The 15513-nt window shown below is 31.3% G+C and overlaps 1 protein-coding gene across 1 annotated transcript; it reads left to right on the top strand.

Annotated features, from left to right (window-relative positions):
• Positions 1–369: 369 nt before the first annotated feature.
• On the top strand, positions 370–14466 carry LOC124371562. Its single transcript, XM_046829914.1, has 5 exons — positions 370–553; positions 3358–3667; positions 4078–4245; positions 8702–8836; positions 11369–14466. Exons 2-5 carry the CDS (start codon positions 3373–3375, stop codon positions 11530–11532), a joined length of 762 nt encoding a protein of 253 aa, XP_046685870.1. The 5' UTR covers positions 370–553; positions 3358–3372; the 3' UTR covers positions 11533–14466.
• Positions 14467–15513: the final 1047 nt, after the last annotated feature.

The raw sequence follows: 15513 nt of genomic DNA, 5'->3' as shown, positions 1-15513 counted from the left end.
TAGAATGCATAATGCCAATCTTCCAGTATCTTAGAATATTTCTATTTCTTAATCTAAACCGGAAATCACGTCAGCAAATATTTATATATGAATCGTCACTGCCAGTCAAGAACAGTGTTCAGCTTTTACAAACGAATTAAAACACTGAAATTAACAAATTTGTATGCCGTTAATTTGTTTGTTTAAATATCCTTATAACCATTCCTATAAATATTCTCCTTTATCTGTGCCACGTTCCGTAGGAGATTGAACAGCTGGATAGTTTGAACTTGTAAACAAATTTAACTTCGATGGTTGTGACTCTAGTGTTTGTTAAAGCTGTATGGATAAATTAGGAAAAAACTGCCTTTAAGGAAAATTGAATCAAAACTTGTAGTTGCAGATGACAGTTTTTGAGGTTGTTAATTTGTTGTTTGTTGTAGGCTCAGTAAAGTTATTTATTTACTTTTTTTGTTGAAAATGATTAATATATTATTACAATCTTAATATTTTAATATTTACGAGCCAAAAGTGTCTCTCTTTTCATGTTTCAATTGATTCTAATCAAGGAAAGGTTAGTTTGGTTGACTTTTGTATGATAATAAATATATTTAGATAGAATATGTCCTCAACCTGAATTTAGTATTTATTTGCCGTTTAATATAAAAACAAAATTAATTATTCAAAAGTTTTAAAGAAATTGTTACCATTACATTACATATTCATATTTTACCAGTCATTTGTTCCAATTTTTTTAACTTTTCAAATTATGATGGAGTAATTCTCAATATTACAATGACTTCAAATTATGATGGAGTAATTCTCAATATTACAATGACAAAATTTAGCCTAATCAGTTTTTCATTGTTGATGATCTGAAGCTGTAGCCCTAAACCTAAATCATTTTATCACATTCAGTGTGAAAAAATTCTATGCCCAAACCTTATAGTCCTACTCTAACTTACTGTGAAAAGCTGAGACGCCTCTTTAGCTTCCAGGGACAACTGTTAAAGTGATGAACAGTAGTTGGGCTCTAGGCTAATGGGAATATTTTTGAAGCACCATCCTAGTACTAACTAACAAATGGCCTAGTAATTTTTCATACGCTAATATTGATGAATGTGATTTACATGCTGGAGTTGCAAATTATTATTCCCAACATTGATATGATAATCTACTTGTTGTTCTGAAAAAATGTAGGCTGCAGTATAGTAAGTTGCCACCACCACAATTAAATCAGGGAATCAAATTAGGTATTACCGATTACAAATAACTAAACCATCTAATACAAACACATTTTAGTTATAGATCTTTAAAATTAATTATTGCCAACTCTTTTTAATGTATTGAATAACAATATTGTTTAAAATTAATTCAAAGTACTAAAACAATTTAGACTAGGCCTGTATGTTATATCAGTAATAGCTACAAATACAATATCGATTAACATGCACTATTTGTATCACAACCTGTCAGACAAGTTTATTTTTCAAAATAACAAAAAGTAACTAAATTGTTCACTGCTTTGTTTGTTACATTTGATAATAACACATAGCCTACATAGCTTTTTTATTTATCACTAAGTTATTACGTTTTAGATTTACAAACAGGTGAACAAAAGACTAGGCTATAGTGTAATCTGAAATACTTGTAAAATAATTCGGTTAAATGACGTTTCGGTTGATTAGATGATCATAAATATTGATAATTTGCCTGTGGTTGTGGCTGCTTCTGCAGCCCAAAACTATATATAGGCTAGTTTTAGGTGATAACAATAATTAAGTTACACAATATTAAAAAAAAATTAAAGTCAAATTAATTTTTCTGCCTAATCTACATAGATTATTTCCTATATTTACAAATATTTTATGCCATTACTAACCACAATGAATTATACTAGCCTACTAACCATATGATCATTATACATTTAAGTTGTTACCTATAAATCTTTTCATCGACGTTGAGGGTCTTCTGAGGGTCAAGCAGTAAGAATCAATATTTATCGTTTCACCTCATTGCATGAATTCACACAATAAAACACCATGGCAGTCTCAGAAAATTATAACCATCAGATTCCATGTTAAATGTTTTTACATATGCTTTTTCTGTCTTCGCAATTAATTTGTGTGCTGCTATTTCATAATGAATTGCTGTTTCATTTCAGATGTAAAGTATGATAATACCCTACTAATGGGTAGGGTTATCTTATGGCTGGTTTATACCTTCCAGTTGAACCTACACTGGGTACAGTTAAACCGATGTGTCACTTAAATCTGGGCAACTCTTATGGCATTATTAATATTGCAAATGTTGCAAATCGGGGTGCAAGGGTAATCAATAGATATAGTATACTGCAGAACATGACTGTTAGTGTTTGTGGGGCTCCTTAAGTGTTAAAAGGCAGTTGCTAACCTAGACATAAGCGCGTGCTACCCCTGTCTGATATTATTAGAGAGCTGTACTCCCCTTCTTCAAAGTGACATGACTGAGAAATAATGCCTGCAACCCTTTCTCCTGGTTCTCAGCAGGAGGCAGCCACTTACCCTTCTTGAATATCCTGTCACTCCGGAATTAACACAAAGGTCCTTTTTTGGTCTGAGTACAATGAAAGGTTTCTCAGCTTCTTGTCCTAAGAGAACAAATGATATCAACTAAGATTCGTCACCTGTATCTATACTATCTAACCAATGTTCATAAATATCATTGCAATCTTGAAGAAAACTCATGTGTAATGTGTTTATGTTTATCGTCATCAGTCTTAGAAAGGGATTTAGGACCCATTGTACACAAATCTTATTATAGCCCAAACAATTAGTATCATGTTCACTTATCCAAGAATTTGGTCACTACATGTCGTAACTTTAACAAGATTTTAAGTTTGTGTTTTGAGATCTTCATTATTAACTTCAAAGAATATTAACATCTAATTTTTTTCATAAGGCCGTATTAATTAAAGAATAGGACTACATGTATTAAGTACATCCCATGTAATAAGTACAGTAGTACTTATGACATGTAACATGTACACATGTCCTATGTACTATTTATGTTGTTTATTCTACTCAAATTAAAAGAAAAAAATCTTCAAAAATGTACATTTTGATACTGTACAAATAGTTTTATTTGATCTCATTAAGTGTAATAGCATTCAGAAATTGTACTTGTATATAACAGGAAGTGCTATTAGTTAATGTTTTAAAATAAAGAATACCACCGATTTTTTGCACTCTATAAAATATAAGGAAAAGATCACAAATTTAATAACCCTTTGTGTTAATTATTATCAAGCATGGACTGCCACTTGATGTGGAATAAACATCTAAATTAAGAGACAGAGTATAGACCACAAAATATAACTTCCATTACTCTTTATTCCAGATTAATACTGTGGAAATGTACAGCCCTGCCTGCTACTCACGCCGGAGATGGACATACCCTAAAGATGAAGATAGGAACTTTGTAGCTGCTTTCTTCCATCTGATAACTGTTGTGCTGATCTGTACGTCTCTAGTTCAGCTTAAGTGGTTCAGACTCTGGGGAGGCCACTGCGTTGCTCATCTCTCCACCAACCAGTTCTTCGGTTTTGGTGAATTCTATGCCACAACTCAGAGCCAGTACCATCTAAGGAATGGGGGTCTCATCACATCGCCCAGTGGTTACGTGATTCACTATAATACTTCCACTGAGTGTGAGTAGAGCAGTTAGATTTGATTGCTTTACTATTATTGTCAGTTATATAATTTACCTGATTAAGAAAATATGCTTAAATCACAACACATTTCAACAATCAATTTTGTGTTTTATATAGGTTAAATTGTTTTTTCAAATTGCCGTATGGATATTTCATTTTATCAATATACAAAAATAATTTTCTGTTGGCAGAATATTTGTCGATAAATTACGTTTTGGTAAACAAATTCATATAATTCCTACCAGTTATTATATTTAAAAAAAAAATGAAGTTATCTTATTCTCAGCTCCCTGCAATTCTTTTAATAATGTTAAAAATATTAACCCTTTTTGTTGTATATCGTCGTACTATTTTTACCTTTCAAATGTAGCCAGACAAGCCACTTGATGGTTATTCAAATATTTCAGCGTTGGCATGTGTGACGCCTGATGTTGCCAATCTGATGCACATTTTGATCATTCTCGCAGTCCTCTCCATGTTCAGCTCGTCAGTGGGTTTCTGCCTGGACATGGTAGGACCGACCAGACATTATCTGAAGCTTTTACGTCGAAATGCTGTACCAAGCATTACAACTGGTAAGCTGTTATCTTACAAAACTCACTTTATTCAGGAAATGAATAATGTTTTTATGTATATTTTAGCTCTTGCGCTAACAGGGTGCCCAGCGTGTGGGAAGTGCGGAAATTGTTCTTAATTTACTATGTATGGGAAAAATGTGGGATGTTTCAGGAATATTTAGTAAAATGCTTAAAAAGCTAGAAATAAACAAAACATGTCTAATGCTGATTTTTTTGTGATCAAGTTCAAGGATATTGGACACCACCGTCTTCGTGAAAGAGAGGAGCAGTGGGTTGTGAGGCGAGTTGACAGTTCATGACCACTCACCACCAGTGAAAACGTTATGGCATAGTGCGATCAGTTTAGTCCGTTTATGTACATAGCAGGGTGTCTACCGACTAGGAGAATAGGGAAAAGCAAGAATAGTGAGGGAATAGTTTAAATATGGCAAAATTCATGGAACATTCAGCGAATTACAGAATAGAATGGGAAAATTGTCCGGTTATTCTATTGCAGGGTGCTACCAGTCACGGAAGTCCCAAAAGGTTACAGATTTTAACGAGGGTTCTCGGAAATTGCCAACAAATTTATTATGATTGGATTAATATTTTGTTAAAGAAAATTTCTGTTTAAAATATCTGTTTTATAGCATTGTGATAATAACTAAAGATGTATCGAAGCCAAATCACGAATCTACAGAATCTTCAAGAAAGATTCAAGTCTGAAAATCAATCAACGGGATTTAATAATAAAATCTGGGGGGATGTCATTAATTATTGGTAATTATTGATCGTTAGTATACGAATTACCCATTACAATATCGTTTTTGTCATGTTTTGTACTTTATAAAAATCATAAATAGATAATCTTATTAACCCTTCACACACCATAGATGGATATATTAGAATGGTAGACTTTGACCAAAATGCCAAATAGCTATATCCGATATTATAGATTATGTCTCTTGAAAAGAGTTTAGTTCACAATAGTTGAAATAAACAGTTTTGTAAATAGGTCTTTTTTATTTTTATCAATAAATACGCTGATTTTAAGTAAAATTCCATGTTGTATACTTTTTCTTGCTTTTACCTTTAATAATTTTGTTATAATAAAAATTTGCATCGAACTTAATGAAAAAAAATTTTACTTACGTAGGGTAAGTAAAAATTTTTTTTCTTTAAGTTCAAAGCTAATTATTATTGGAAAGTTAATGGATTTATTAGTGTTGTGCGAAGGGTTAATGAATCAGTTAGTGTTACGATTCTGCTGATCCTTTTTTCCCTCGGATTACACTCCTAGGGACTAAAATATATTGTACGTACGAGTTTTCACAAAGTAAGTCATGACTTTTGAAGTTTTTGTCAGATTTGAATTAAATGAGTCTTAAATTGAAGCTAATGAAACAATTAGTACAAATTACTAAAAAGTAACGGATGAAATGAAATCTCATGGTTTAAGTAAACATTTTTTAACAACATGTAATATATTTTGTTACAATAGACCTGCTCTAAACTGTAGTTTTTTGTCTGTATTACTTTTATGTTTATAAAACATACTTATTCTAAATGGTCTTTTACAACTAAAAATACAAAATTCAATAAAAAAAATTCATATTAAAATTCAACAGTGGGTTTACGTGTAATTCTCACAATTCAAAATTAAATCAGAAATTTGTATATTGATCAATATAATCTTGATATAACACAGTTTTTTTAAGTTTACATGTAAAAAAAAAACAGTAGCAGTCGTGGGACTGCCGAAAGAAGTGAAAACGGAACTATTAAGTTGAGAGTAATTAAAAACTATATGCAAAAATTATATGAAATTTTTTATGTTTTATTTATTAGTTACATATGATGGGTTAAACAAATCATGAACAAAATATAAATACAAAGTGGTTGAAAAAATAATTAATATACAATTATCTTAACAATATCTTAATAAAAAAGTACTGTAAGTATTAAAGAATATTATTTTTATGAAAAAAAGTTCAATGCAATCATTATACTTGTTGTAATTGCTCAATATTAATAGTTAGTTAAACATAGAATACAAGTGAGTAAACACCAAGTGAACAACAGTGAGTTGAACACCGTTGTAAATAATACAGTTATTGCTACGGATAAAGTATATAATTGCAATAACAATTAAACCCACAATATTTTTAAAACTAATAAATTAGTTAAATTAACTTGGTTCTTTCGTAAAGGTATTTTTATTGCACAATAAACTAAGTATTGAGTTAATACGGTATCAGTGAGCCAATGCGCCAACTACAGTTCCGGCAGAAACGTTCACTCATCACTTCATACGCTACTACAGGCTAAACTAAACTTCCAATAAAAAAATGATAAATTACAAAAAAAATATTCATCTATTTTCACACAACTTTCTCGCTGACAAATTTTGTCTGACCAAAAAATAAAAAAAATCCTCGCTTAAATTACTTTTTTCTTGTCATTGTAAACGCTATGTAAAATGTAAACAATAATCAAAATTATTTCGAAATTTTTTTAATATTTAAAAATGTAACCAATAGATTGCCAATATTAAGAGCTTTAATTTGACGCATCTTACAGAATTGTACGACATTGGCTTCACTTTTAAATCGCGAGAGGAATAAATTACAAAAAAAATATTCATCTATTTTCACACAACTTTCTCGCTGACAAATTTTGTCTGACCAAAAAATTAAAAAAATCCTCGCTTACTACTTTTTTCTTGTCATTGTAAACGCTATGTAAAATGTAAACAATAATCAAAATTATTTCGAAATTTTTTTAATATTTAAAAATGTAACCAATAGATTGCCAATATTAAGAGCTTTAATTTGACGCATCTTACAGAATTGTACGACATTGGCTTCACTTTTAAATCGCGAGAGGAAGCCGTAAAGGTCACTGATTTTCGCAGTCTGTTTTCATACTCCGCCGGGACAGTTTTAACACAGCGAGACTGACTTTTTCATGCAGGTTAGTAGTCCGCGGCCAAGTCTACGGTTAAAAAACACAGCGAGACTGACTTTTTCATGCAGGTTAGTATCATTAGCATGTCGGTGACACGAACCGAGGATTTTACCCTCTACCAAAACGCTCAACGCGCCTAAAGAAGTTTTCACTTCAAAAATTAAAATAATACAAAGTAGAATGTGGTGACATAAAAGGATTTTTAAACTTTCTCCCTTTGTAGAAATAGAAAAATCAATTGATATCTTATAACCCTTTCTGCTCGGATGGGCAGCAGTGGTGACCAAATATGGCTCCTCGTAGGCTCGTATTATTTTAGCGCGTACTGTCCGCTCAGATCGGATGGGCAGCGGTGCTGTCCACTATGGCGCCTGCGTGCACACAGCAGCCATGTCATGGTTGCGTCCCCACCAGCTCGGATTTATTTTCGCCGCCTCATTGATACTGTGCCTTTTAAAAAGTTAAATGGATTTAAAGGTCCAAAGGTAAATAATAATGTAGTCAAAAAGTATTACCATGGAAATGTTATATTTCTATAAACTAACATGAGTTACAATGAGTATTAATAATGTGACAGTAAATAATTATAACATGATAAAAAATAAAATTTAACTGCTTATTATTGTTCCGAATACAAATTTAACTGCAGGCTAGTTGTCATTTTGTTGTTGAAATATCTGAGATGAATGGTAGTTTTCAAAACAAACACCGATGTGAAGACCGGGCTCATTTTCACAAGTTTTGCAATAAAACTTTTTTCCTGGTGCCGCCTTGTGCTCGGCTGCTACACATGACGCAGTTCTTCACTTTTCTACCTTCAAGAGGATATGGTAGATGAAATTTCCCATTTAGTCGGGAAATGTCTTGCAATTGGAATGGTCTTCCTTTTTTATTTGTGTTCCTTACATCGCCAACAAGCTCTAATACCAGTAATTAATAATAATAATACCAGTAAAACCAGCTATTAATACTGATATATTTACACTGATATCTACAATACTTCATTTACACTAATATTTAATAAAATTGCACAATACTAAGAATAATAAACAATCCGTTCTAGTAATGCGTGTAGGTTAACTCACTAGTGACAATGTGGTTAAAAGCACGCTAAAACGAAAGCCTAGAATGCAATATTGACCAGATGATCAATTTCCAAGGTTTGTAATGAAACAGCTGATTGATCTTAATGCGTTGTATTATAAAAAAATACGTCAGAATAAAAAAAAAGAGTTTATAACTTGTGGTCAACGCTGCTGTCCATCCGAGCGCTAGTAGGATTATTCAACGGACAGCACAGCTGACCATCCGATCTCTGAGGACGGCAACTATAAAAATATATGCGCGCGCTAGAGGAAATGGCGATGGCCAACACTGCTGCCCATCCCGATCTCTGTGGACATTCTAACATTACCGCTCTGAGCGGAAAGGGTTAATTTGAAGCTTCAGTCAAATATGTGAATTAGTGCTTTGCAATACAAGTCAAGTGACACAAGTATTATTACAGTGTTGCTGGTGATCACAATGGTGGGGACTAGTTACTTCGTCACCAAGTCTCTCGAGGTATCACTGTACGAGATGAAGATCCAGTCAGATATGCAGATCACTTATGACTATGGATGTTATGTTGTTACTGCTGCTGGTATGTAACGTAACAGTATTTCTGGCCATGATCAGGTATTTAAATGATTCTACAATTTCCGCTAACCAAGTTCTGTGACATCGGAAAATGTAAGAGAAGACTAGATGTGCTAGTTATATTCTAGACGATGTACTATTTCATATATATATATATTTTTCATATATATATATATATGTGTGTGTGTGTATGTATAATATGTATATATATGAAATGTTGTAAATAAATCGGAAGGGTTCGTGTCCCAGCCAAGCAAGTACTTTTTGCGATTCAATGTTTATTGAAAATTAAATTCGGCTATTGCCATTTATAGAAATTTAATGAATTTAGTTTTATATATATTAAGTTTTTATAAAAATTCCATGTAATCAATAAGTAGTATTAGTAAAATATTTAGGAAATCAGTGCACGTTGGGAATACAATCAATATTATGGCTATGAGTGCACATGCAAGAGCAATTGGGTCAGCAAGAGTCCATAATCCTTCAGGAGGAAAGCCTCTCCAGACTGAGTATATAGTTATATTAGTTCTAAAATAAGATTCTGTGTCAGAGAGCATTTTAAATCATTTTGTATGAATATGTATATATGAATGTGGTAATTCTATATAGAAGACAAAATTATACTTCTTTACGCAATATTCTATATTTCTACCACTGGATAAAGGGACGAAAATCCACCCAGTAAAAAACATTGGATCAAGGACAATAGGACAGTTGAAGACATTGATAATACTGCCCCTGGTTGATGAAATGGATTTTAAGGTTAAACTAGTCTTAAAAATTAAAAAATTAACCAAGATCAAAGGAAAAGTACTTTAATTAAATAAATTATGCAATATTACTTTGACTGCTTTATAGAATTTAATTTCATCGTCAACTCTCTCTGTCCACTGTTTAGCAACTGGTACCAAATGAGACAGGATAACAGACACTAATAGATCCCATAACAAATACTGTCCTGGATCTTAAGATTTGCTTGAACCCTGGACCAGCCAACATCAACGTTAAGATTTGAGCTCATATGAAGTGGGTGTGGAAGAAACACAAATTCACTGGAAGATGGCGATACTCCATGGCCATCAGTCCATACTTTACTTCTTTCTCAAGGTTGGCACAGGTCCCAGAAAACTTGAAGACTATCCAAGAAAGAAATGGAATAACATATTCCATATGTGTTATATGTGTGTATATTATAACACACAGTTATAATACAAGAAACCAATTACATTTTACTATTCTAGCCCATAGAACTCAATATAAAAAAGAGACATCATTATTGTAAATTCTGTAACTAAATTCCAATTGGTTTTCTGGATCCTGTTGTTCCCTAGTACTTACTTGCATTTATTTTCAGTGAAAACACATGGCTTAAAAAATATTGTTATTAACTATTTATTTAAACTACTACACGTTTCGCTTATAGATTCTGCTTAGGCATTATATTGAGCACAAATTACTAGAAAAACAAAACTCTAAAATAGTAAAATTATATTTTTCATCGAGTGTAAACTAAAAAATGAAAATGTTTGTGAATCACACATTATCTGTATGAATTTTTGGATAATTTGATGTATTTCTGTAAGGTATATTTTATTTATTTGTGATATATTACAGGGTTGTCAATTGCAAATACATTCTTACATCAAGTTTTACTTATGTTTCTAACACACCCAAAAATATTATTTGAAATACATACTTTTGTTATTTTTATAGATTTTGTAGCTTAATTTAATTTAAAAAACTTCTTAAAATTTATAAGCTTATTCATGGTTATAAATATTCCACAAAAGAGTATAAAAATGAATTTCAAGGGATAATATATTGATTATTCCAAGATTCAATAACATATTTTTGTTAAAACTTCACCTAACATAGTTTACCATATTCTATTTAAAAGTTGACATAAATTGGTGATGGTACACAATTTTTAAGTAGTAATAATTACAAATAAACCCAATTATCAAAAAGAAATAAAACACTGCCAACAGCAACCAAAAACATGCCACAGCATTCACAACTCGTAAAAACGACAACCTATCTCAATATGATAAACCGCTCACAATATCATAACGAGAATTTTCTGTATCAATGTAACTTCAAAGCTCAATAAATATATTGTTTACTCTTTTATATGTCAAGGTTTAAAAAAGCTTTGGCAAAGCTCGATAATTAGATTGACAAGTATGATAGATAACTGCATACTATAATATAGCTATAATGATGTTGAATTACTGATGATGCAGAATGTCGCCAGCTCGGCAACATGCAAGTGGAAATGGTTAATAATGTGTAAATGTCCTTAGAAATTAAGTTGACAAAAAAGGTGTAAAATTGTAAATTAAAAAATATATTTTATGTATAGGCATTAGTATTCTATAAATATTTTAAAATTTATAAATAAGTAATTGTCTTCTTTCCACATCATAGTATAACAGCAACATAAAGTTTTACAGTTAAATGATAGTGATTTTCATTTAAATGTAGAGCTATTTATCAATAGCTGTGATTACAAATTGTTTACTTTTGTTTCTAGGGTCATTCTCAATCCTAGCAACTGCTTGTAACCTGCTGCAATCTCCAGTCATGGTAGAGGATCCTCAGAGGCATGCTCGGCTGGTAGAGGACTGGGATGGGCCAGAGACATTCTCCGTGGGGATGCGGAACATGCCTCATCCCCCTCCCCCTTACACACCGTAGATAATTAGACTGCATAATTGCTTATAGAGTTCAAGCCTTAATGATCACTTCAAGTTATAATGAACATTAATTCAATGATTCAGTTTTTAATATACAGAGTGTAAGGTCGCTAATGAAGAATGACTATTGTGTCATTGCTATATATTGGGGTGTTGAAATCTTTATTAAAATATGTAAAATCAGGAACAAGATTGTAAATCTTAGAAGGAAGAAAAAGCACCATTTTTTAACTACATATAGTGGAATTATAAATTCACAACAGCAATGTTTAAAGTTTGATTTAGACAACACTTTAGGTTATATTTCTTTTGCTGGAAATGCACTGTCGTATGAAGTGAATCGAATATAATTTTTTAAATTTAAATGTTGATCATTTAAAAAAGTAACTTTGTATAATTTTTCTCTGGAATTGTTGGGTGTGCTATTTAAAAAGTTAATCAGTAAATTTTGGATTTTGTTATCATAAAAAAGGAATGTAGTAAAGTCCATTCATAGAATCAGCTTTACACTGTTTTAAATAAGCATCCTCGATGACATAACACTCACTGTGTATAATTTTCAGCATCTTAGAGGTCAGATATTTTGATGTTTTGACTTCACAGTCTTCTCATGTTGTCTAGATAACTGTTATGTTTTTAAATGTTATGTTCCTAAATTCACAAATCTGTACCCCTCTGTTCTCTAACTGCCAAGTGGTTATGTCCAACATACCATATAATCATTATTAAGATATTCAAGGATAATTTCAGTACTACATTGTATAATATTAGTATATTGCCTGACATGTTCTATAGCATATATGAACAATATTGTGACGATTACGGTTCCTGTTTATAACTCCTTGCAACTTTTTTCTGTGAAAAAACTCAAGACTGTAGTGTCAACATTATTTATCAGGTTTTTCGAGAATTAAGAGCAATGGAGTGATTAACTGAGAAATGATTAATTTTGTACCTATCTTACTTATAAAACTCTTTATCAAGATTGTTGAGAACCAAAGAAAGGCAGGATCACATTGGCCACTTTGCTATACTTCATAACTCTGTTAACACCTTAAAATAAAAGACTGTGGTAATCATTAACAAATAGTTAGTTAAAAAAAATCCTGTCATAAACAATAGACCAAAACTCTATGGATAAAGGTAAAATAGACCTAGAATACCATTAGGGACGTTTTTATTCAATTTTCAGGTTATTTGTAGTTTTTTTTTTTTGTGTAATCATTTTTCTCACATAGGATCCAGCCTACATTATAATTGGGTTTATTTGACCTGGGTCTAGGTCTAAACCTACTTTTATTAGTTACAAAAATGTAAAAAAAATCTGTCTATACTTCATTCACACTTACGTGATAAAGCTGGCACTTGGTTGAAAATCATCATAAAACAGTACATAATTTGTTTAATTACTCCTTTAAATGAGTTAACAAAATATTTGTAAACGAGGACAAATATTTAGATATACTCAGTGTATAAAATAAAATCGTTTTATTTGTATTTCCAATAAACAATGATGGTTGTTTTAAAGCCTTGTGTCATACTGACACTAAATTTATAACTTAATTAGCGTTAGGTATTGAAATAAATTTTAGGATTAGCTTTCTAGATTGATGCTTAATGAAGTAAAAAATTATGCTTGTTACATCAATGCACTGACTTAAGCAATTATAATTACACACTGAATAAAGTGAAACAAAATCTGAATTTTCTATAATTGTATTGTGAATTTGAACAGACCTTGTTACAATAAACTAATATACTAAAATAATGTTATACCAAACACGGAAAGTGATGACAAAACATATATTAGCTCAAAGCAGGAATATTACTTATTGCATGGTTATAACAACCATAATACATTATATTAATCTCAGCACTCCTTCATTTAACATATTAATTTTGTAAGTTTTGGTTATACCATCTAAAACTTTTCAATCATTTATTTAATAATAACCTTTCCAATTACACAACTTTACAAAAAGTTTCACTGGTTGCAAAAATTCCTTATTTGCTACTGATGATTGTTGTGGCTAATCCATGTTACAGCTCTACTTCAATGATCAGCAGCATCACTGAAATTATCTCTGTGTCATCTGCAGTTTGATGTCTGAACTACAAAGCCTAACTAAGTACAAAGCAATAAGAAATATCATCTTATTTGGGAAAAAAGGTTACTTAATACGTTATTTCTGAACTGTGGCTAGAAATTCTTAAGTCTAGCAATTTCTTTTTGAATGAACTGCAAATACTGGTAGGTGAGTGTCACCCCACATGAGAAGGCACAGGGAAGGTACTCTATGAATTAAATCAGCCACAGCTTTGACTAAGATCTAAGTTCAAATGTGGATTCGCTAGTATATTAATTTTTTCTGAGCTCTGATGATATCAGTGTATGTGTTTTTATAGCATATCCACACTATTCGCCCACTTCAAGTGCATTTAGTTGATTTGAATAATCTCCGTCAGCGCAATCACTATGCATTGGTTGGTGTGCATTATCTAAACCTGTTGTTGGTCTACATGAAAATAAACTCATTGCAATGGCTGGCACACTGGTCTCCGGTAGTATTTAGTAGCCTACCCAAGGTTACTTGCCTGTGTTGAATTTCGTATATAGCTCTGGCGAGATATAGCTGTATTCCTAAATGATTTTATTGGCATCACTTAGTAGTTACCACGGCCTCAGAAATGTTAACCTCATGATCTTCTTATTGAAACTGATTGTATTTATAAGCAAGTCTCTGCACCCATGATGATATCAGCATGGTGTACATTTTGATTTTCAATGTTGGGACCATGATGACTTAATATCAGCATGAATAAGAGATCTTTAAATTAAGGGATGTAATAAGGAAAATGTATAAATTGTTCGTAGTGAGGGATTATAGCAAGATTCTTAATTGTTATAAATAAGAAATATACTGTTTATCGAACATTTTTTATTGCATAAACCTTTTCTATTTTGGATTGACTTAATTTATAGAAAGTCTATACTCAGTTTTTATTTAAAAGCTGTCTATACCAAATTTAAGTTATTGTTCACTCTTAATAACTGGTGAAGAAAGACCCATTAGAGCTGCTCTAAAGAGTACGTAAGTCTCAAATTCCATACTGAAGATATTGGTTGGCAATTGTCAACATAGTCCCAACATCAATTATTATTATTGATGTGAACAACTTAATACTTTCAAAAGTTCATGGACTTGCAAAACATTTTTGACAAATATAACTGTAGTAATTTTTACAAATACTGTTTAACTTGTACATCCTCAATCTGATGAAAATGAGCAGTACAAGACTAAAATTTAAAACCACCATAAAAATAATGTTGTTAAAACTATTGGGCAACAAAAGCTTATGTAAAATCTCAAAATTGCTCCAGTTTCTGCCACTTGCCATGTGACAAAATATATAATCAGCATTATTGTAAATCGTAATTTGTTATACATTTTCTTAAACGACTAAATGAAATTGAACATCCACAATCCCACCAGTTACACCAAATACTATAAAATCCTTAATACATACATTATGTGCACTAAGAAAGTGCCTTAACAAAGATTCTTTTTAGAAAGTTTACATATCTTAGACAATAACATTTCATATTTCATTAGGTGATAGCACTGAAACCTGAATATATTGTGATAAATGAGTGATATAAGTATAAATATTAAATGTCTATAACAATTAGTTATGTTATGTATGTGGACTTACAGTCTTACTGTATATTTTTATGCTGTTAATAGTTAAGTATTGTTATTTGTTTACATTATGTAATGTATTAAAAATAAATATATTTATTCAAATCTTTTGTGTTTATAAAATTATTAATTTATAAGAGTGTGTTTTGAACTTCTCATTAATTAGTCTCAAATTACCACAAAGTTTTCACTGTGGCTCAAGGAGAGATTATTCATACATTTTTACATAATCAATGCCCTGGGAACACATTTTAACCTTTTGAGGCTTCATTAAAAATTGC

The sequence above is a fragment of the Homalodisca vitripennis genome, chromosome 1 (assembly GCF_021130785.1).
Source record: "Homalodisca vitripennis isolate AUS2020 chromosome 1, UT_GWSS_2.1, whole genome shotgun sequence".
Classification (NCBI taxonomy): Eukaryota; Metazoa; Arthropoda; class Insecta; order Hemiptera; family Cicadellidae; genus Homalodisca; species Homalodisca vitripennis.
This window is presented reverse-complemented; position numbering and strand designations above follow the sequence as displayed.

Coding starts and splice junctions, on each gene's coding strand:
- LOC124371562 (XM_046829914.1), top strand. CDS start 3,373: ATGTACAGCCCTGCCTGCTACTCACGCCGGAGATGGACATACCCTAAA. Junction 3,668..4,077: donor CTATAATACTTCCACTGAGT/GTGAGTAGAGCA, acceptor CAAATATTTCAG/CGTTGGCATGTGTGACGCCT. Junction 4,246..8,701: donor TGTACCAAGCATTACAACTG/GTAAGCTGTTAT, acceptor GTATTATTACAG/TGTTGCTGGTGATCACAATG.